Below are 21,250 nucleotides of genomic sequence, written 5' to 3'. Positions count from 1 at the left end.
GCTTTAATGCAAATCTGATGTCTTCTTTCTCACCAGGTCTTCCTAATTATACATCACGCACCCCTAGTGAACTCGTTAGCTGAAGTCATCCTGAATGGTGATCTGTCTGAGATGTATGCTAAGACCGAACAGGATGTTCAGAGAAGTTGTGTAAGTCATTAGCGTTGGGACTGTTCTAGACCTTGATAAGAAGCCGCTGCTCATTTCATTTGTGCGTATGTTTCTCTAAAACCAGAAACCAACATTCTGCCTATAGGGCAATGATGATGCATAAGCTGGTCTGGGATTCAAGGAACCTAATCAGAGTTTTGAAATGTGTACTCAAGAAAATTGGGGCTGGGTGTGGATTCAATTGATCATATGTTATTGAACAGGAAATCGTACTACTCTGGACCCTAGGTTATGTATCTGTGAGGCGCTGTTACGGGGACGGAATGAGAGACTACCTTGTCCTAGGCACAGATACCTACAGAGACCGGACACCTATGAATGACATGGGCCCCCGTGAGAGACAGTAGGGAAGGGTGGGGACTGTGACAAATTGGAGAGCATGTGTGTCCTTCCTCAGCAGCTGCTGTCTCACCCCCACCTGCAGTTCTGAAGGAGCATGGATGCAGTGTCACCTGATTTCCTCACATTTCCAGGGAAGCTGGAAATCTGCTTTTGGATGCAAACACTCCCAACTTTTAAATGATCACCCAGCTGTGGCCTAAACAGAGCACGTCTGTGGTTTGTGCGTGTTTGTGCATTTTGTGTTCTGCTAAACGAAACTCCTGAGACCAGCGTTAGGATTTCTTCTGAGGTTTTCCCAGCTTGGCCCCTGTGTGTCTTGCCTGTCTTCCATCCTACCATCCTTCTCATATGTCCTGAGCTCCAGGCTCCCTCAGTACCGGTCCAGCTTGCTTTCTCCCCAGCATGCCCTGTGTTTCTGCCTCCGTATCTGTGCCTTTACCGTACCCACAGCCTGGAAGGCCCTAGCTCCTAGCTCCCTCTCCTTAAAGCAACTTTAAGCAGCTCTGGCAGGCATCTTGTCTCCTTGTATCTGTTGCAGCTTGGGCTTGGCACATGTGTCTGAGTTGAGCACAGTGTTTCGTACAAAGGCTGTTTCGTGAGCTTTCTGTCTCTGCAACCGGTTTCTCAGGCAGTAGACACAAAGGTAAAAGGGCTAGGCTTGCCCTTGGGCAGTCGACTCTGTTGCCATACCTGAGCGAGCTGGCGAGTGGAGTGCATGCAATCCTGTAGCGTGAAAGGCCAGGACTGCCCAGGGTGCAGTGACAGGAGTCCCTGCCCTGCTGGTTTTTCTCGTGTGCGGCGGCTTGGCTGGGCTGTTTTGCTGTTTAAGGGAGTCTTAGAGCCTCTGAAAAGGTTCCCAGAAACTTTCTATCCTTAGTGGTGGTGGCATTAGTTCAGCTGAATTGAATGGGGCCCTTTCATGGCCCCTGTCTGGCCTATCCCTTCTTTGGTTCATTCAACAAGTATTTATTAAGCTCTTTCTTTGGATCAGGCACCGCATTAGCTCCGGGGATATACAAAATCCTAAATAGTCTCTGTCTTGTTGGAGCTTTATAGTCCAGTAGGAGAGACAGATGTTGACCAAATACACAAACAAATGGGTTATCGCAAGTCTTAGAAGTGCTCTAAAGGGAAGGAGTAGCTTTTGGCGAGAGGATGGAACCTAGAGGCAACAGGGGTGATGAGTATTGAACCAGGAAGGGACTCCCTTTGGGGCCCATGCCATGACACCATAGATGATAAAACATGGAGCTGACTTGGAGCCAGAGATATTTCTCCACAACTTCTTAAACCCTCTCTTGCTGACTGAATGTAAGCAGCCGTGTGCTGACTCCGCAGAATCCACAGGGCCTCCTGGTCAGAGCTGCTGAGGGCCTGCCAGCCAGGAGCTCCCCTCGGGCACGTGGTTTCACCCCATTTACAAAACGGGGAATGAGTCCCACTCCGGAGGGCTATTGGGGAGGATGGGAGGGAAATCCATCAAAAGTACGTGACAGGTTGCAGTTTGGCCCTCAGAGCTGTTTGATTTGGTCTTTGCAGTATTTAAAAGAAGATTTTATGAGTGACCAACTTTAACATTTAGGAAGTTTCACATAAAAATCCAGATTTTGGGATTTCGTTGAACAGTCAGAAGATCTGGTCCCCATTATACACGTGTTTCTGCAGCAAGCTCCTCCGAGGCTGCCCCGCCCGCCGCCCCCCCGCCTCCCCAATCAGATGAGGCATGTGTTTGCCATCGGGTGTGCCTACTCCCTACACAGCCTGGTGCAGACTTGTACACCATTTATGTTAATAACCAGCTGGGATGTGCTGAGAGCCTTTGGACTTTCTTTGGTTGCTGCTCCGGCTTTGTCCCAGAAAGTCTTCCTATAAGACATGTGGTGCCAAAGTTAGACTTGGTGGTCCAAGAGGTGAACGCTGAGATCTTTGGGGTGCTGACGTTTGCAGGTTTTTTCACTGCAATTGATAGGCATGCAGTGAATAGAAATAATCCTATCCCTGTGCTTGTTAGCCCCCAGTGGTCACATCTTGCAAAACTCTAGTACAGTATCACAGCAGGATACTAGCATTAATGCTTGGGGTTTGCAATTTGAGCAAAAGCAAATTGCACAAAGTTCCTGGTGACCGCCTAGCTTGGGATACCTGCCTCAATTGAACCCTCAACGAGAAGGAGTGCTTAAGAGATCTGTTCTTTCTCCTGTTGGCCTCCTTCTGGGCTGAAGTTCCTGCCTCCATTGTGATAGACCCCCAACTGCTCGTAATGGACCCCTGAGCTGAAAATGAGATTGTTTTGAGCATGAAAGGAATTGCCAGCCCAAGTGAAAGTGTCAGCTTTCTGCTTCCGGGTATCGCCTTTCCCTGGGCGCAGAATCGAACTCTGTTGTGTTCGGATGACCGCACTTGAAACTTGGGCAGAGTGGAGGTGAACCCCACTTATGACTTACTTGACAATAGTCCTGGTAAGATTCGCCTTCCTTCCCTCTGAGCAAGAACGGTCTCCTATTGTTTCCTGCCTAACTCGGATGTGGTTTGATCATGCTTGTTTTAAGTTTCTTGATCTTTTTTAACCTACTTTCTCCTTCCCGTAATTTGTAGATAAGTTACTGGTATTGCTTCATTTTTACCAGCAGACCTTTCACAAAACCAAACCAAAATTGAAGAGAGAGAAGTAGAGGGAAGAGCAGAGTTATTTGAAAAGTCTGTAATTTAGGGTTAAATTTAAAACGCATCAGCATGGTTAGGTAAATGTCTAATTGAAATTCATCTGTGCATTAAAATCATATGGTTCCTGCTGAGGGCTAGTTCTTGCTATAATTCTAATGCAGAGCAGATCCTGTTTCTTGTCGAGGGAAATAGAGTAAGAGAACACTAATCCTGAAACTGCTAACGTCTTGTTATTTTTGCAACATGAACATATAGATGAGATTATGGGATATGCATCATTACCTACAGGTGCTTTTTTTTTTTTTTTTTTTTAAAGGGCCTGTTTTCATCTTCCACTTCTGTGGAATAGCTTACTTCGTTTTGCATTTCTTCAATCTGTTTCTTCAGAGATGCGATAGTGCACAGGAAAGGCATGACCCCTGGTCTCACTGGGCTTCCTGTGCCCAGCAAACAGAGGGAGCCATATATTGGAGATGAGATGCTGGCATCACCTGTACAATCATGGGCTTGCCGGAGATGCTCAGGGGCACTAAATGCAGGAATCAGCAAGCTGATGGGTGAACTGGGGGTGGCGTCACGAGGGCTCTCTTGATGTTCTTAATGACTCTCAAAACAGAAATAGCTTCAGAGTCTGACTCTCACATTCTCTTTGCTCAGAGGCCGGCTTTGGGGGAAGAGTGGTAGAGTGGGGTGCTTTTGGTACTGTTCTGCTTCCGGCCTTAAGGAATAGTCTAGTGGAGTGGACTCTGAGATCAGGCTTCCAACTGACTGAACTGCTGCCTACAGAGAGGTGGTCATCATCCTCACCTTTGGGACAAACAAGCCTATTCTGCCCCAGGATTCTCAGTCTCTCTCCTGAAGTTACAGCCAGCCAACCACAGGAACACACCTAAGTGTGCTAAGTATTTGCAGTTTCCCGAGATTGAATCGGGGGCTGGCTAAATTGCAGGGCCAGGAATGCACAGAGCTCAGCCCACTGCCACCAAATGACAACAGTTAATATTAGCGCTATCACTGTCATCATTGTCACTAACCACCTGGCCCTGGTTGTACGGCACCTCCCTAAGGGGTGCTCTAAGGGTGCCTCTACATTAATCATACGGTTCTGATAAGATTGGGCCCCCCAAATCCTGGTTCCTGGTCTTACTAGATAGGTCTCAGGGCAAGTTAGTCTACCTCCGCAGGCTTGTGTCCTCCCTTCTCCAATTAGAATAATGGACATGGGTCTGCAGAGAAGATTAAGTGCAGGGTAAAGTACTTCTAAAGCCTAGCACACATCAATACCTAAATATTAGATACTATCATTACAATGACCTTCGTATCTGAACCCCACATCCCTTACTTGGGACCTCCCTTCCTGGGATGATTAATGTAGAGGTACCCTTAGAGCACCCCTTAGGGAGGTGCCATACGACCAGAAACAAAGGCACTGAGGGCCAGATGTTAGCGACAATGATGACAGTGATAGCGCTAATATTAACTGTCATTTGGTGGCAGTGGGTGAGCTCTGTGCATTCCTGGCCCTGCAATTTAGCCAGCCCCCGATTCAATCTCGGGAAACTGCAAATACTTAGCACGCTTAGGTGTGTTCCTGTGGTTGGCTGGCTGTAACTTCAGAAGAGAGACTGAGAATCCTGGGGCAGAATAGGTTTATTTGTCCCAAAGGTGAGGATGCTGACCACCTCTCTGTAGGCAGCAGTTCAGCCAGTTGGAATGGTGTCCAGATTCTCTGGCAATCCAAAAGAGTAAGTGCACACCTAAAACATTAGCCACCAGTTCTCTACATGACACCTGTCTTTCCTGAGAGCCAGGTCCTCAGCTAACGGAACACTCATCCAGTCGTGGTGTGTGGAGCCAGCATCTGAAAAACTAGCAGCCTGGCTCCTCTGGCTTCTGTGTGTGCAGAAGCAGAGCACTAATCATTGGCTTGGGTCCCCTGGTCACTGCTGCAGGGCTGTCTTTCCAAACCGGACTTGAATCAGACAGCAGCCGAGCCTCCTTCATATTGAATGCATCATGCTGAGTAGCCCCCTTTGCAGCCCAAAGTAGAGTTCCCCTGAATCTTTCAGTGACCATGACTTTACTCGTGACCCCTGGTTAATCAATGCTGCGTCTGAAGCACACACATTCTTCTTCCTGAAAGTGGTAAGAGGCTTCTGGGAGAGGGTTGGTGGTGCACACCGAAGGAAGAAATAGACCACTATAAATCCAGGGCCTTAATTGGCACTGATACAAATAATCCCACAAGAGAATTGGAACTCATTGTGTATTCTCCTTTTCTTGCGGGGCCATTGTGGTCTGTCCCGTAACCCCTGAACGGAATGCTAGCTCCCAGTCATCCTTGTGGCCTGAAGAAGTATTAAGTGTGGCAGTGCTGATTCATGCCTAAGAGGATGTGACAGAGTGAGAGAGAACCCAGAGTGCACCACGTTCCCCTTAGCAAGTAGGGTGTTGTCATGGTGAGAGACCCCTTAGAAGCAGTCACCTCTTCCTCTCCCCTGCGCAGGTGCGGCTGGACAATTGCCGGAAGTCCCATAGCGTGGAGGCTCACAGACGGATAGCCTTTAGCCAGGGCTGCAGGTGACCAGAGGACCAAGGATGCTGGTCCTGGTCCAGTGAGCCAGAGGAGGGCCCAAGGTTCTTGGGGTGGCCATAGATTAGGGGAGCCAGCAGGGGGGAGCAGAGTGGGCAGAGTGGGGGTGAACCAGGGGTGGACAAGATTCTGTGGCTCAGACCCTTAGATGGCTTTTGTGCAGTTGCCTGGCAGCATGTCAGAGGCTGGGGTGGCGTCCAGGCTGAGGACTGCTTGCTCCCTGGTATGAGATAGTGTCCTGCCCTGTGCTCAGTGGGGACCATCCCTAGTCTGCATTGAGCCACTGGTGAACTCCTCCAGGTTTCTGTGAAAATTTGGAAAATGGGGAGGGGCGGTGGGGGGACAACAGAAAGATGAGGGATCCACTACTTCCGGTGTCTCTGCCCTGGGACTTCGTTTTTATCAGCCACCTGGCCCCTGGGGGCATTTGAGTTTTTTAACCAGACTCTATGAGTTTCTCAAAGGTGGGTCCGCATTACGTATTCATCTATTTATTTATTTATTTATTTATTTATTTATTCATTCATTCATTCATTCATTCATTCATTCATGAGAGAGACAGACAGAGAGAGGCAGAGACATAGGCAGAAGGAGAAGCAGGCTCCATGCCGGGAGCCTGACATGGGACTCGATCCTGGGTCTCCAGGATCATGCCCTGGGCTGAAGGGAGGTGCCAAACGGCTGAGCCACCAGGGCTGCCCCATATTAATCTATTTAATACACAATTACTGGACAGGTACCCACACTCTTTTGGCACCCCAGTGCAGTAGGAAACAAAACAAAGGCCCCAGACCTCCCAGAGCTTCTAATGCAGTGGGAAGAGAGAGGAAACAGGAAGCTATTAGTAAACACTGTAGCATGTTAGAATGTGAGAAGTGCTTTAGAAAAGCAACAGTAGTAAAGCAGAGAAGGGGTGGCAGCTCTCAGAGGCTGGAGTGGGGTGCAGTTCTCCATTGAGTGGCCTGGGTAGGGCTCATTGGGAAGATGACAGTTGAGCATAGATGTGAAGGAAGTGAGGGAGTGAGTCATGTAGATTGCTGCAGGAAGAGCATTTTGGCCGGAAAGAGCAATCAGTGCAAAGGCCCTGAGGCAGGAGCATGCCTGGTGTGTCAGAGGACTAGCAAGGAGCAGCATGGCAGGGCAGAGCATAGTAGGATGAGGTCAGGGAGGGAACAGGCTTCTGAAGCATGTGCTGCCTTTGGAGCCATTGGGAGATTCTGGAATTTAGATCAGGAGAAATGGGAACGTCATAACCTTTGTGTCCACAGTGTTTAGCCTGGCTCCTGCAGTAAATGTCAGTTGCCTTGAAATAATGAACTTTATGAGGGAATTGAGTGCCTTGTATGTACCAAGCCAAGGAGATCCAGTCTTGGTCAGTGCCACAATCCTCTAGCTGGGAAACTTGGTTTTGCTCAAGGTGCTTTGTCTGACGGGAGGCTGGGGGCGCTGCACACCCGTGAGAGAAGGGCCACGCCATTCAGTTCCATCTCCGGTGATCCCGCGGTTTAATGACAGTGTGCCAGGAGGGGAGTGGTGTCAGTCTACTCACTGCCCACTGAAGACCACAAGCGAGGCAGGTGGGCAGATCTCATCCCGGGAGACAGGTGCCCCCCCCCCCCCCCCCCTGGAAACCTCCAGCTTCATGAGCAGAGAAGGGAAAAGAGCCCTGCAGGATTTTTGGCTTATGTGGTATTGCCCTGGGTGCCACTACAGCGATGGCTCATTCCCTAGTAAGAGTGGCGCCCTTCTGTTGAGCACTTCCTGTGTGCCAGGCTGGCTGGCTCGCTCACCCCTCTTCCTCCTCCCACGTGTGTTTCTGGAGTATCTACATGTTCTAGGCACCACTGTGCTGGCCTCAGGATACAGGACAAGCAAGACAAACAAGGTCTCTGTCCTGACATTCTGGTAGAGGGAAACAGTAAATAAGCATGTCAACACAGATAGAAGATTTGAATCTGGGAAGAAACAGAAACCAGTTTTGGGAGATGAAAGTGAGGGAAGGCCTCCCGGAGGAAGTAGCCTTGTTGGCTTAAGGGCTGAAGGGTGAAGAGCTGAGTTGGGGGTCATGAGGGCGGGCGGTTGTGATGGGCACGGCTTGGACAGTGGTGAGTCAGAGACCTTGGTGGGGATGAACTGGCTGGCTAGGATCAGAACAGGGCCACTGTGCAAGAAATACTGGGTCAGGGGATCCCTGGGTGGCTCAGCGGTTGGGCACCTGCCTTCGGCTCAGGGTGTGATCCTGGAGACCCGGGATTGAGTCCCACACTGGGCTCCCTGCGTGGAGCCTGCTTCTCCCTCTGCTTGTGTCTCTGCCTCTCTCTCTCTCTCTCTCCATGTTTCTCATGAATAAATAAAATCTTTAAAAAAAGAAAAAAAAGAAAATACTGGGTCAGTGGGAGAAAGGGGTGCGTTTCTCATCTTGTTCATCTCCTTTGACATCTTCTTTTTAGGCTCCTGATAACCCAGAGAGTGGTATTAATATTCTTTGCATAAGCAAGCTGATGACCTCAGAGCTTGGGTGATCATCCTGTTGCCCCCCACCCCATCACCAGGGGATCGCAGGCATCCAGCCCCAGACCCCCATGCTGCTTCTGTTTCATGGCCTTCTGTCACCATCTGCAGCAATAGTCACTCCCGTTTAGCATGAGATGTGGGCCTCTGGGCCAAATGTTTGGGGTAACTAGGAGTTCCCAATATTCCACAGTTACCTCTTTCTAGAGAGTAAGATAGAGTAAAACACTCTTCCTGAAGAAATACCCAAGTGTTTAGTGTGTTGTCATTTACTGAGAGAGTGTATTTTATTTTACATGAGCCTTGGATGCACCTCTTCCATCATAAATATCTTGCAATTAATTTATCCCCCAGAACTCATTAGCTTTTGGTTGAATGCCAGGCACGGCATTGAAGAGACATACCAGGCAACCCCACCAGGTGTTGAGAGGGACAGAAATGATGGCCTAGGTGGAGAAGCTCCGGGGATGAGATGAGGCTGGTCTCTTATGGGCCTGGCAGCACCCAGAGCTTGTTTTCGAGGCAGTTCCAGCACCATCTTGCTGTTACCTGCTGCATTTCGTACAGTCACAGTGCCCAGCATGTGTGCAGTGCGAGTCCTCTGAGCTCGGAGATCAATGGGCATCTCTTTACTTTTTGCTTCTGCAGCTTTAAAACTCCCTGATAATTGGCCAATTCGTGGAGAAGAATGCCACGCTCCTCTTGTTAATGGAAGTGGCCTATTAGCTCTTCACATTCCTCCCCGATGGGTTTTATTTTCCCCATTACATCTGGCAGTGTGTCCAGCTGCCACACTGATGTGGTTGCAGTTGTGTGTTCTGTACGTGTTGGCCTCAGCTCAGCAGCACTGGGTTTCTCAGCGTCGGGCATGTAGTGCGCACCTGTGTATCATCCTGGCATCTGTGCTCTCTGATGTTTGCTTGCTGATCTTGGCAAGTTATCAGCCGAGCTTCTCTTCACGGCCAGTTGCAAAGCCACATGCTGTTGGTTATGGTTGGTGCATGCCTGGGTCACCATGACCCCCTGTGACATTTGGAGCCCTGTGTACATGAGACAAAATGGTCAGTCATCACACTGTGTGGGCAGCCGGAATGATGGTCGGGTCAGAAGGCTGCCTCATGAGTGGTAGGTATGTCAGCCATCCCTGAGCTTTTGCTGCGCTGTCCACCTGCTGCTCTGACGGGTGTGACTGAGGCCTGGCTGGGCCCTGAGGTCTGCCCTGCAGGGGGCTGGCCCACATTGGCAGGCTGACAAATGCTCACTGAAGGCGGTGAGTGCTGGAGCAGTGCTGTAGAGTCATCAGGCCTGTGGGCATTGAAACCAGACTCCCTGGATCCAAATCCTGGCTCTGCCTCTGCCAAATGGATGACCTTGGACCAGTCCTTTGCCCGCTGCAGCTCCCTCCCTCCCCTGGTCGCCTGTTAGAGGATAAAGTGAATCAGTGTACATATTGGGTTCATAGCAGCACTGGGTCCATTTCTGATGCCCATTGGGCATTAGTGACAGTCCTTCGTACTGGGAGACAGGTAATTGGGCATTAGTGGCAGTCCTTAGTACCAGGAGACAGGTAACAAGGAGGTATGCTCCTTCTTGGCACCACATAGCCCTGTGGGGCAAGTGCTACCATGAGGCCCATTTGGTGACTGTGGGAACTGAGGCCCCAGGAGAAGGTGGTGAGCGGCAGGACACTGAGCCTGGGCCCCGGCCGCCCCAGCAGCCCTGCCTTTGTGCTGTATGCTCTGCAGGCCCAGCCCCTGACGCTGGGGATCAGGGAGGCTGGCCAGGGGCCCAGGAGCGCTTTGAGGAGGCTGAGTCCAGCCCACTAACAAACCAGAAATCCAGCGAGCAGAAAGTTTGTAGGAGCCAGGGAGCCAAATTTAAAATAGAATGTGATTGTTTTTTAGAGGTTAGCCCCTCCCCTGCCATCTCTTCTACCCTGGTGATCCATCTGCCAGGGGTCAAAGGTGAATAAGTATTTCTAGAGTGTCTCTTTGTGGGAGGCATTGTGCCGGGCATGGTTGCACTCAGGATCTCATCGTAGCTCCATGGCAGCATGCGATGGAGCTGCTACTGTCTCTCTCTTACTTACTGGGAGACAGAGGCTCATTTGGTCAGGGCCCCTGGGCCAGTAAGTGAGAATGAAGTTGGACTTGGGTCTACCCTTATGTTGGGCAGATTTTTGTTAGACAGCGTGGCCTGCCTCCTTGCTCCTAGTTCTCGAAGAGCACGGCAGAGCTGTTTGAACAAAAGGATTCTAGCCGCTTCCTCAGAAAGTGAGCAGGCTCTGCCTAGGAGAACGTGGAAGGTGAGCTTTCCTAGATCATGGCAATAGCTCCTACAGAGCCAGAGCCAGACACCAGAGCCATGTCACCTGTCTGAGCCCTTGTCTGCCCTCTCTAGCTGCCAGCCTCTTTTCTTCTTCCTTTCCCTCTCAGCCAAGATTCTTCCCAGAGCGGCCTGCCTGCTGTCCCCATGCTGCTTTTCCTGGCCATCCTCTCCTTCCTCTCCCCCGAACCATTGAGTGGGTACAAAGAAACCCATTGAGCAGCTTGGATCTACCAGGTACAGAGGCAGGGGTACTCTGACAGCGCTGCTCGGGCCACGAGCACCGTAAACCCCCATCAGGAGCAGGTGGCTGGAGGGACCATCCAGCTGGCCCAGCACCACCCCGTGACTTGCTGTGTGCCTGCTGCTCCCTTGGGAGCTGGCCAAGCACATTGTGTCCTGGGGCACCGCTGCAGTCACCTGGCACACCCACTCCCACCCACTCCAGTGATCCGGGCCTTGACAGAAATAAAGGGTGAACGGGCCAGAGCTCTGAGCTGGCCTTCCTAGCATTCTCTCCTCCCAAGTGTTCTCGTGAACTCCTGCTACCATTCAAGACTTGGACCAGTCATTTCCTTCTCCACGAAGCCCTCCTGAGCTTCCCCCTCACCTCCGCCTCCCCTGCCTGGCAGGGTTCCTCACTCCTTCCTCCGTGCCCCCGGAGTCCACGTGGACGCACGCCAGAACCCTGCCTGCTCCAGGCTGGTCTGGGAGCCCTGTGCAGGCAGGCCCAGGGCTGCTTCACCCCTGGTGTTTGGTCTGGCTCAGTGAGTGAGGTCAGTCCTGTGGTGACTGCGGTGCATCCAGCCTCCAGACTTGTCCCATCTGCTCCTAGCTTGTCCTTAGGGTGTTAGAACAATCACTTTCGCTGACGATTCTGTAGGTGAATGTTTTTTCAATTGAGGGATAACATAAAGTTCAGTAATCAGGTGTGTCAATGGCTTTTTGCTTATGACTGTGTGTCTGTGTCAAGGCAGAAGACATTTCTCGCAGCTCGTTCTTGGTCTATAACCTACTCCTCCTAAAGTGTCTTTTTTTTTTTTTTTTTTTTGGTGAAATACATATAAAATAATGGATTACCTATTCTTAAGTATACAGTTCAGTGGCATTAGGTACCTCCTTTAAAGGTACTCTTGACATTTAAGTGGCTTTGGTAATAACTCTCTTGGGGCACAAGGACTGGATGACATAGAGACGACTAGAAAAGAAAGTGAAAGTTCCCCCAACCTCCCTATCCTCTCAAGAAGGGACCACTCTCTGGGGCTGGGGCGTCTGTAACCTTCTAGACCTTGCCATGGTCACCATCATTTACATATCTATCCACACAGGAAAACACAATTCAGATGGACATGTTTTAATTGATTTTTTTTTTTGTTTTTTAAATTGTAAACGGAATCCTGGATGGGTGGCTCAACTGTAGCTTGATTGTTTTTATTTTATTTATTCATTTGAGACAGAATGAGCAGAGGGGAGAGGCAGATGGAGAAGCAAACTCACTGAGCAGGGAACCCATCTCGGGGCTTGATCCCAGGACGCCGAGATCATGACATGAGCCAAAGGCAGATGCTTAACCAGCTGAGCCACCCGGGCGCCTCTGCAGCTTGCTTTTTCATGTGCACTCTGCATGTGGCCTTTCTAGGATGGGGTGCCCCCAGACCTAATGGAGGGCATTCTGTTTGACACCTGGGGTATTTCTGTGTCCAACACCAGGGCCTTAGGTGTTTGCGTCCTCCTTCCTGACCCCTTGCTTCAGACCCCCCTCACTGTCCGTGCAGAGCTGACTCTCAAATCCTGCAGCCCTAAAAGCCCTTAGTTACTTCCAACCCCTGGGGAGTTACCTTCTGGAGTATTTTAAACAAGGATGGAAGCCTTAGGGTGGTGGGGTGGAGAGTAAGGTGGAAGCAGACACTTCAGGGAGTTCAGCCCTTGGGCCACCCCTGAAATCACATTGCTGGCCTTCCGCTGGCCCTGACCTCAGAAGCCAGCTCTAATGGCCAGCCACAGAGCCTAGGCTCTCCAGCTACATTCTCTGGATAACTGGAAGAATCTGTGCTGTCAGCAAGGATGGCCCCATATCTCCACACTCCTCTTGGCATCTCAGGCTCCAGGTCCCTGGGAGATGAGCCCTTAGCAAAACCTGAACTTGTGGCATTTGGGAACTGTACATGTGATTCGCAGAATATTTTTGTCCGGGGCGTACATGGTGTGCTAGCTTTATGAGAAGATAAACCCAAAGGCCTCCTGAGTTTTGACTCAGAAGTGAACTTTCCCCATTCTGCGCCTGCCCTTGCACTGTGCTAATCTCCTGAGGCTGTCAGGCTCCTGGTTTCTTCCATCCCTCACTTTTCTTCTTTACTGTTCTCTCTGTTGCTTTGGGTACAGTATGGGTACAGGCAGCCATGAATTCACTCAGTAGCTGCCCATTGAGGTCCTGCCCTGCTCCAGGCACCTGGTTTAGTGTTGAGAGTATACCCGAGGGTAAGGTGGATGGGTCCTTCTCCTGGGGGCCTTCCATCTGGAATATCTGGGATTGTCCACTGTCCCACAGAGATTCCTGGAGGCCAGCAGCCAGGAGGCTCTTGACAGGAGCAGCAGGAATGTTCATGGATCTCTGTTTACATTTCCCAGCCAAGCCCTATCTGCTTCTCCACAATCAGGCTTTTAAATATAAAAGAAAAATGAAAGGAAGAATAAAGTCCAAAATTATAATGTCCAAATGATTCCTGATAATTTTTTTTAATTAACATGCGTACAGGATTAGAAATTTCAAACAGAAAGGTCTAGAAATAATAAAAAAAAAAAAATACAAATGCGCTTGTGTGGGTGTGCACACAGGACCACCTGCTTTTTCTTAGCCCCCAAAGACTAAATCCCAAGACATTCTTAGGCCACTTTCGAGGAAAAGCTGTTCACAGCATCACGTGTAGCCCTTGTAAAGCTTTACTTGAAGGGCCCCTACTGAGCTCCCTGCTCTTTCTTTTCCACTCTGGTACCAATTCTGTATGCATGCATATAGGTACAAAAAGAGCTGGGTCTCTTTAACATGTATGTGGATTCCCATTCTATGGTCAGACTGTAATTACCTAACTACTCCCCTCTTGATGGACATTTAGGTTATTTCCAGCTGTTCACTGGGTAGGTTGCATTTTAAAGGTTTGAAATTTCCCCAGTAAACATGTCCTCCCAATACCTGACTGTTGAGAAAAGCAGATCCCTTTGGAAAGTTTTAAAATTTATTTTTACAGTTGACTCTTAGCCTTTTTTTTTTTTTTTCCTTTTTTGTTAAGGAGGCAAGGAAAGGAAGGTGACTCTCATATGTTGGATGCTTACCAAAAGAACTTTTATATTCGAGATGACATTTAGTTCTAGAAGGCTGGCGTTATCCGCACTGTGTTTTAGACAAGGACCCTGATGCTCACTCGGAGAGGACCCACAGCTCATGGGAGTCCAGCTGGGGATCGTAATGCCCTGAGCAGCCCTGGACACACACTTTCACTTCCCTTTATTTTAGCACTTTTGTACATCCAAGTTCATACAGAGCTCTGGGAGAGTTTTCTACGTCCGTCCAGTGAATTTTTGCTTGGACCTTCTAACTGGGTGATACTTTGCTCTGCATTTAGTCTCAGCTTTCTGTTTCAGAAAGCTCTGATTGTGGTGACTTAATCTTGGGACCCTCGACTTCCTGGGTTTGAGGCCTTCAGCAGAAGATGAGGGGCTGTGTTCGGTCACACAGCATCCTAAGTGGACTCTGATGGATGCTGTCTGTCAAGTGGCGCATGCTCGGGGTGCTCCCACCTCTGGGCTCTCAGCCATTGGCGTCTGTAATGTGCTATCTGGGTTTCCTGGGCAGTAGAATCATATCTCAATTTATCTGTCATTTTTGTGGATGAATAATCCAAAGTGAGTAAATAAAAATTAATGTTCAGATTTGGATGCTAATTTAGTTTCCAATTAGGTTTTGTTTTGAACGATATTGAAATTAATCTGTGCTCCTTGAAGACATTCCACTTAAGCAAAGTATGGTGGCCCCCAGAATATAGCTGGCGGTTGGTTGAGGGTGAATTCAGAAGATGGATAAACTATATCAAGATAATGGAAAAGTTTTCTTTAAAACTTTATCTTTTTTTTTAAATTTTTTTTTATTTTTTAAATGACAAAACGATGTCTGGACCTCATCCAGATGCTGAAAAGAGAAAAATACTTCAGTCAGAATCCTGCCTCAAACAAATCCGTTTTCTTTTGTCTTTGTTCCCTTCTGGACCTGGTCCATTTGTATGTAAATACTTTTTAAAGGGTACTGAGCACCTAACTGAGTTTGAGCTCTTCCTGAAGCACCCTTATTTCAGGAGGAGCTTGGGCTTTGGGATTGGGCAGACTTCAGTTCCCAGTCTGATGTGTGGCTCAGGAGCTGTGTGATATCTGGCGAGTCACTTTGCCCTTTGGAGCCTCTGTTTTCTCATCTATAAAATGGGAGTGGCGATCCCTCAAGCTCATCTGTGTTACCTGGACTGAGATACGGCTACGTGTTTCCCATAGGATGGGGCATGATCCACAGGCAACACACCGGCCTTTTTCATCCTCTTAGAAAGCCTCCTGACTTCTTAGAAAACTTTCTTTGGGGTCAGCTTCCTTTGCGGATGAGCTTTAACTCCCCACTGGTGCTTGACAAGCCCCTTTTCTACAGAGCCAGCATTTGGCTACATCCAGTGCACCTTTTTTTTTCTTATTTTTATAACAGCAAGATATATTGGTGTTCCATGTTCTGTAGTGGTATACAGTTTCTTTTAAAATAAATGTATTTAAGCTAGAAGTTAATACCACCAGCGTGCTGTACTTAAGACCTAAGTTGGGTGGAGGGTGTGTGGGTTTGAATCCCAGCTCTGCTGCCTCCTGGTCCTTTGACCACGGGTGGGTCATCCACCGCCTCTGAGCCTCAGTTTTATCGTCTGTAAAGGGAGTGAAACAACAGGACGACCTCATGGGGTCGTTGTCAAATTCAAGTGAGATAGTACAGTCAGCGCCCTTAGAGAGCATCTGGCACAAGCAGAGTACCATAAAAGTGCTAAGAGAGGTGTGTTTCCTAGGCAAACGAGTGACCTTTGGGAAGCACAGAGCTAGTGTTGCTAACTCAGGGCGGCGGGCAGTAGATGGTAGCTGGTGCTATTGTTCTGATGATTTAACAATGGTAGTGTTAATCATAGTTACGATGACAACGTGGGAGGTTGCCTTTTTTGTTTTGGAAATAGAATTTCTTGGGGCCACAGCACTCAGGCAGCTTGATGATAGCGTCCCGCAAGATTCCAAGGTTCCAATCCGTGTGTTGACTTCCCTAGGCCAAGCCCAGCATTCGGTGCTTCATTAAACCCACCGAGACTCTAGAACGCTCCCTTGAGATGAACAAGCACAAGGGCAAGAGGCGGGTGCAGAAGAGACCCAACTACAAAAACGTTGGGGAGGAAGACGATGATGAGAAGGGGCCCACCGAGGATGCCCAGGAAGACGCTGAGAAGACTAAAGGTATTGAGGGTGGTTCAAAAGGCATCAGGACGAGTGGGGAGAGTGAAGGTGAGTGCGCCCGCGAACACCACCCTGCTGCCTGCGCTGTCAGCCAGGCTGTCACTCGTGTCTGGTCCCCGTTGTGTGTCCGTGGGTACTTCCTTCCGTCCATTCCTGACGCCGGTGTACCTCATTCTGTGGGCTCAGCCCTCCGCAGGCAGCTGTGGGCAGGTCCACTGCAAGGCCTGCCCTCATCGCACGGGTGACCCAGAGCAGGGTTCTTAACTTGGAGCCACATGCCTCGGTTTCCCCGTTGGTAAAAAGAAGGTAGCAGATAGTACTTACTCTGTGTTTCCAAGAATTAAATGCATTAATACGTGTACCGTGCTCAGAGCTGTGCCTGACCCGTGTCACAAGCATTCACTGACACTACTGCTCTCATCATGTTTATTGGGGTTTTTATTACTCCCCATCACCTGCGATTATGATTTTTGACACAGTCATTATTCCTAGTGCACTGCAGGAAGAAAACTTGTGTTTAATGAGATTATGTATATTTAATAAGTCATTTTTTTCCAGAATCAAATAATCAAATATAATCCCCTAGATAATCTTACATCAAGATTTATTCAAAGTCCTGTCTGTTTAGAATGAGGTACACCTGGCTTTGGGGCATGTGTGCTCAGTAAGCAGAATCATTCATTCCTCTTCTTGGTTTGTGTTGGGGATGATTCTGGTTTAATTTCCACCTTCCTCTCGCTTAGATACTCACACCTTAATCTGGAGAGCACTGTCTGCTCTGGAATTAGGCAAGCTTTAGCTATGCAGTCTCTTGTGTCATGGGCCGGGTGCACAGCCACACAGATGGGGTCTCGGCCACGGCCCTGCACACTCAGAGTGGAGCTGCGTGCTGGACACGAGCTCCCACCACACCTCATGGCACAGACACGGGCTGTCCTCAGCTCCTACTGCAGGCTATCCTCCTAGGCCTTGGTCTGGTGGTGTCTGCTCCAAAGCCCTTAGCCCATCAGTCTGGACCATGTGAGTCCCTAGTCCACGGTGTCTGAAGCTGGAAAATGCAGTAGCTCAGTAAATCAATGACTGGGAATCATTTGTTTTGGGGAGTTTGCTGTGATTATGGAGCTGAAACCTGCCCCTTTCCCCACCCTGCTGGCCCCATTCTGATTTTCTTGGCAGTTCTCAGGGAATGCCACGATCACATTTCAATAAGTATAACCAAAGCATCTCTCTGGTGCTACCCGGCCCTCTTTTTAAGGCTGAGATCCCCAGCATGCTTTTCTTTTTGTTTAAAGTGCGCAGTCAGCATTTGGAATAGGCATTCGTTCTTGGCTCAGAACACGTATGCCAACAAGTATCACTTTGGTGGGGAGGTGAGGGGCAAACGCAAGGTAAGCAAGCCTTCTTAGTTTGCTTATTTGTATCTTTCTTCTTTTCTTTCTTAAACTCAGGAGAAAATTGTCTGCTTAAAACCTGGGGTTTAGCTGTGCTGTGGCCACACTGGGCAAAAGGAGGAGGATTTCACCCCATTTTGTACTCTGTGTTCTTGTCGATTTTGTTTTGGAAAGATGCTACCTCTTTCATTCCAGTCCTTTTAAGGGCTGCTGTCTAACCAGGCCTGGCCATGACTAACCCTGGTGTGGACAGGGCAGGCTTGGCCACAAACACAGTCAAATGAGTCAGCCTGGAGGCCCAGTCCTGGTGTGCGGGGCTCCTGTGGCTCGGCCAGGCTACTGTGCCAGCTCACTATTGAGATTGGGGTGATGGCTCCCCAGATGCTGAGCCTCCCTGCCTGGTGCAGGGGGCAAGGGGAGAAACGTTCATCACCAGCCCATAAAAACCTGTTTTCTGGATGGCTACTCGGCCAGGTTGTACCAGACAAGGCCCTGGGATCTCCTGGAGGTTTTGCTTGGACAGTCGATGCTGATGTTAGAGCTTGGTTGAACATGGCTCTCAGTGACCCTCTTGTTGTTTCAGTGCCCTCCTGTTTCCCTAAACACACATTAGTTATTCCAAAATATTATGGACCTAGCATCTTCCCGCTCAGCTCAACATGAATAAATACAGCTCTCACAGGCCTGTCCAGCAGAGACCCCTAACTGGGCTGCAGCAGCTTTCATGTGAATGGTGTCCTTGATCTCTTAGTTATTTTCAGATTTAAGGTACAGTTGGTGGGTATTCTCTCCTTAGACTGTGTTGGGGTAAAAGTATGCAGCTGTTAGCTCCCGTGACTTGGAAGGGTATAGGCCACAGCATCAATACGGCAGATGCTAAGAAATGGGATGCTAGCCTTACAGTCATGTCTGGGTTTATTGCAAGCCTTGAGTGGCCTCCCTGAGCCCTGTACCTGTTTCCTCGTGTGGAAATGGAATATGAAAAGATGTAATTCATGTGATTTTTTTTTCTGTTTTTTAAATAAATAGAATTCTTATGGTTATAAGAGTTAGGAATTCAACTCAGACTGGCATCAAAAGGGCAACTATTGTTCACATCACTGGAAGGCTTGGGCAGGCCCGGACCTGAGTATAGATGACCATCAGCAGTGCCAGGCTCACATCCTATCAACTTATTACCAAACTTCCCATCAGCTTCCCGTCAGCTGCAGCTCTAGTCTAGGGGCTGATGCTCCGTGACACTGATAGGCCTGGCTCACCCACTGCTGTAGAGGTGTGTTCTGTGCCGGTTGGGTCACTTGTTGATCCTTTGATGACTCCCTCAGTTTAAAAAAGAGGATGTGTTTATCAGAAAGGGGTGTGGTTATTGACGCAGAGGAAACAGCAGATGCCCCCCTAGAAAGCCACACTGTTTCTGTGTGCTCCTCACGCCCCTCAGGGCTGTCTGCTCCCTTGCTCTTTGGAGGTGGCTATGTGGCTCTTTCCCCCTCCAGAGTATTTTTTCCCCAGCAAGCTTCTTGCCTTGTCCCTAGATCTAGAGACTTCTTGTGATGTCCTGCTTGTGACAGACAGGCACACGTGACTCTTGAGCGAAGAGATGCTGGCACCAGTGCCCATGCAAACCCTGCCATCCCCATGTTAGTGGGGAAATCTTGCCTTAAAAAGGTGACATATAGGGATCCCTGGGTGGCGCAGCGGTTTGGCGCCTGCCTTTGGCCCAGGGCGCGATCCTGGAGACCCGGGATCGAATCCCACGTCGGGCTCCTGGTGCATGGAGCCTGCTTCTCCCTCTGCCTGTGTCTCTGCCTCTCTCTATCTCTCTGTGACTATCATAAATAAATAAAAATTAAAAAAAAAAAAAGTGACATATAGAGCACTGGCATAAAAAGGCATGTGGTCACAAGTCACAATTTTGCCATGACCTGATTTAAATGTGGCATTAACATGTTCTTTTTCTACAAATGCAACCAGAATTCACACCTCCTCCACATTTAAGCCCAGACAAGGAAGTAGTGTGAAATAAATGTGTGCCTCTGGACCCTCTGCTCTACTGCAGGTCCCAAGTAACGAGTGACTCATTCTGAAACCAAGAAAATCACAGGGCCCCTAAATTTGCAGAAATTGCACACTAAAAGGCCAGAGAAGAGTGCCCTGATGACCAAAGCCAAAGAAGTGTCTACTCAGTGCTCGTTCTATCTTACCTTTCTCTTCAGTCTGAAAGGACAGTTGTCTCTTTGGAGTCACTTAGAGTAGTAGCTTGATAAACAGACCTAGGACAAGAGAAAGAGAGTGGCTTGGACATCTTGTTTGAGGAAAAGGGTTTAGCTTTTGTTTTTTTCCCTATGGGAAAAGAATGCACCGATTTCCTGGCCTGAGGTTGAAAACCTGCTCTTTTCTTGCATCCCAACAAAGGCACGGGGTGAAGAGGACAACTCTCACTCTGAACCTGCCAGGTCAGCTGGGAATTGAGGGGTACCCGGAAGTTTGGAACTCCGGCTTTGGTGTTTTTGTTTTGTTTTGTTTTAAGTCTCTATTGAAATGAGATGGAACCGTGGCCTCATTTCTGGCTCCTCTTAAAAACCCAGAGCCAACCCCACGGCTGGCAGAGTTTCCTGATTGGGATGAGCCATGGATCAGCCATTGGGAGGTTGGAGTCTGAATCCTAGACCCTGGAGGGGCTGCTCCTGAGCAGCTCTGTGACCCTCAGCAAGTCATTGCTTCTCTACCAGTTGGGAGGCCTTCACGATGCCCAGCCCTCAGCTTGTCAGAAATGAGAACGTCTCTGTCCCCGCACTTAACCATGTGATTCATGAGCACTAAAGGCTAGAGAGCAGAGTGAGGAGCTTGAAGGGGCCTTTTGGCTTGGCTGGAGGGACTTGGGGTTGGGCATCCCCCACCCCCTACTGCAAGTTTCTGTGAAGCCCGGTTCTCTATTAATTTGTATAATGACTTAGTGAGGTGGGTGAGAGTGTGTGTGTGTGTGTGTGTGTGTGTGTGTGTGTGTGTGTGTGTGTGTGGTGGGGGACAGTGGGAAGGGAGAGAGAAGGAGGATTAGGAGGCTGGCCCGCCATTGTAAAGATGTGGGAGTGCTACCTTTTCAAATGGGCTTAACTTGTATAAGGAACTTCCCAGAAAAAAAAAAAAATCTAAATTCAACCTTGTGCTGTTCAGGGAAGGCAAAACACAAAACAAAGGAAGAGGTTCCCCCCAAATCCTCAGCTCATACACACCCTGTTGTTGCCAGGAGCTATTTTCCTCTTGAAATCTGCTTCAAAGCCAGCCAATAGTATACAGTCCTTCCCTTATTTCCTAGGTAACCAGCAAGGGCATCTTTCTCCTCCTTCCCTGAACGTTCTCGTTAAAGCCTTCTTATTCTCCCCTTCCCCCTTTTTATTGTCTGTCCTCATTTTGATTCCTGGAATGTAGAACACAGAGGGCAACTCAGAAAATCCTTGAATTTGTGAAGTCAAAGACTGTTGGGAGGTCATGCCTGCCATTTCCCTGAAAAGCACTTCATTTACCAAATATTAATCAGATTAGAATGTATATCATTCTGGGCAAGTTGATGGATTATTGCTGTTATTTAAAGAAATCAGAGTGTCAGAGCATCAGGGAAGCTCAGGGATCTGGCCAGAGCTGTCATTTAGAGGGGGAGAGGTTGACCTCCTGGGGTGCTGAGGGTCCTCCGGCCTCTCCTGTACATTCCTGCTATTGTGCAACAGAACCACCATCCGTC

The 21,250-nt window shown here is 49.0% G+C and overlaps 1 protein-coding gene across 5 annotated transcripts in view; it reads left to right on the top strand.

Annotated features, from left to right (window-relative positions):
* Nucleotides 1-21,250, top strand: part of CLEC16A (C-type lectin domain containing 16A) — a 197,789-nt gene that overhangs the window by 32,472 nt on the left and 144,067 nt on the right. For 3 of the 5 annotated variants that reach the window (XM_041748306.1, XM_041748307.1, XM_041748310.1), the window contains 2 exons: nt 37-150; nt 15,940-16,171. In XM_041748306.1, coding sequence (XP_041604240.1) covers nt 37-150; nt 15,940-16,171 — 346 coding nt within the window. The remainder of the gene's footprint in view (nt 1-36; nt 151-15,939; nt 16,172-21,250) is intronic. The other 2 variants (XM_041748308.1, XM_041748309.1) reach the window with 1 other exon arrangement.

The sequence above is a fragment of the Vulpes lagopus genome, chromosome 3 (assembly GCF_018345385.1).
Source record: "Vulpes lagopus strain Blue_001 chromosome 3, ASM1834538v1, whole genome shotgun sequence".
In the NCBI taxonomy this organism is placed as follows: domain Eukaryota; kingdom Metazoa; phylum Chordata; class Mammalia; order Carnivora; family Canidae; genus Vulpes; species Vulpes lagopus.
This window is presented reverse-complemented; position numbering and strand designations above follow the sequence as displayed.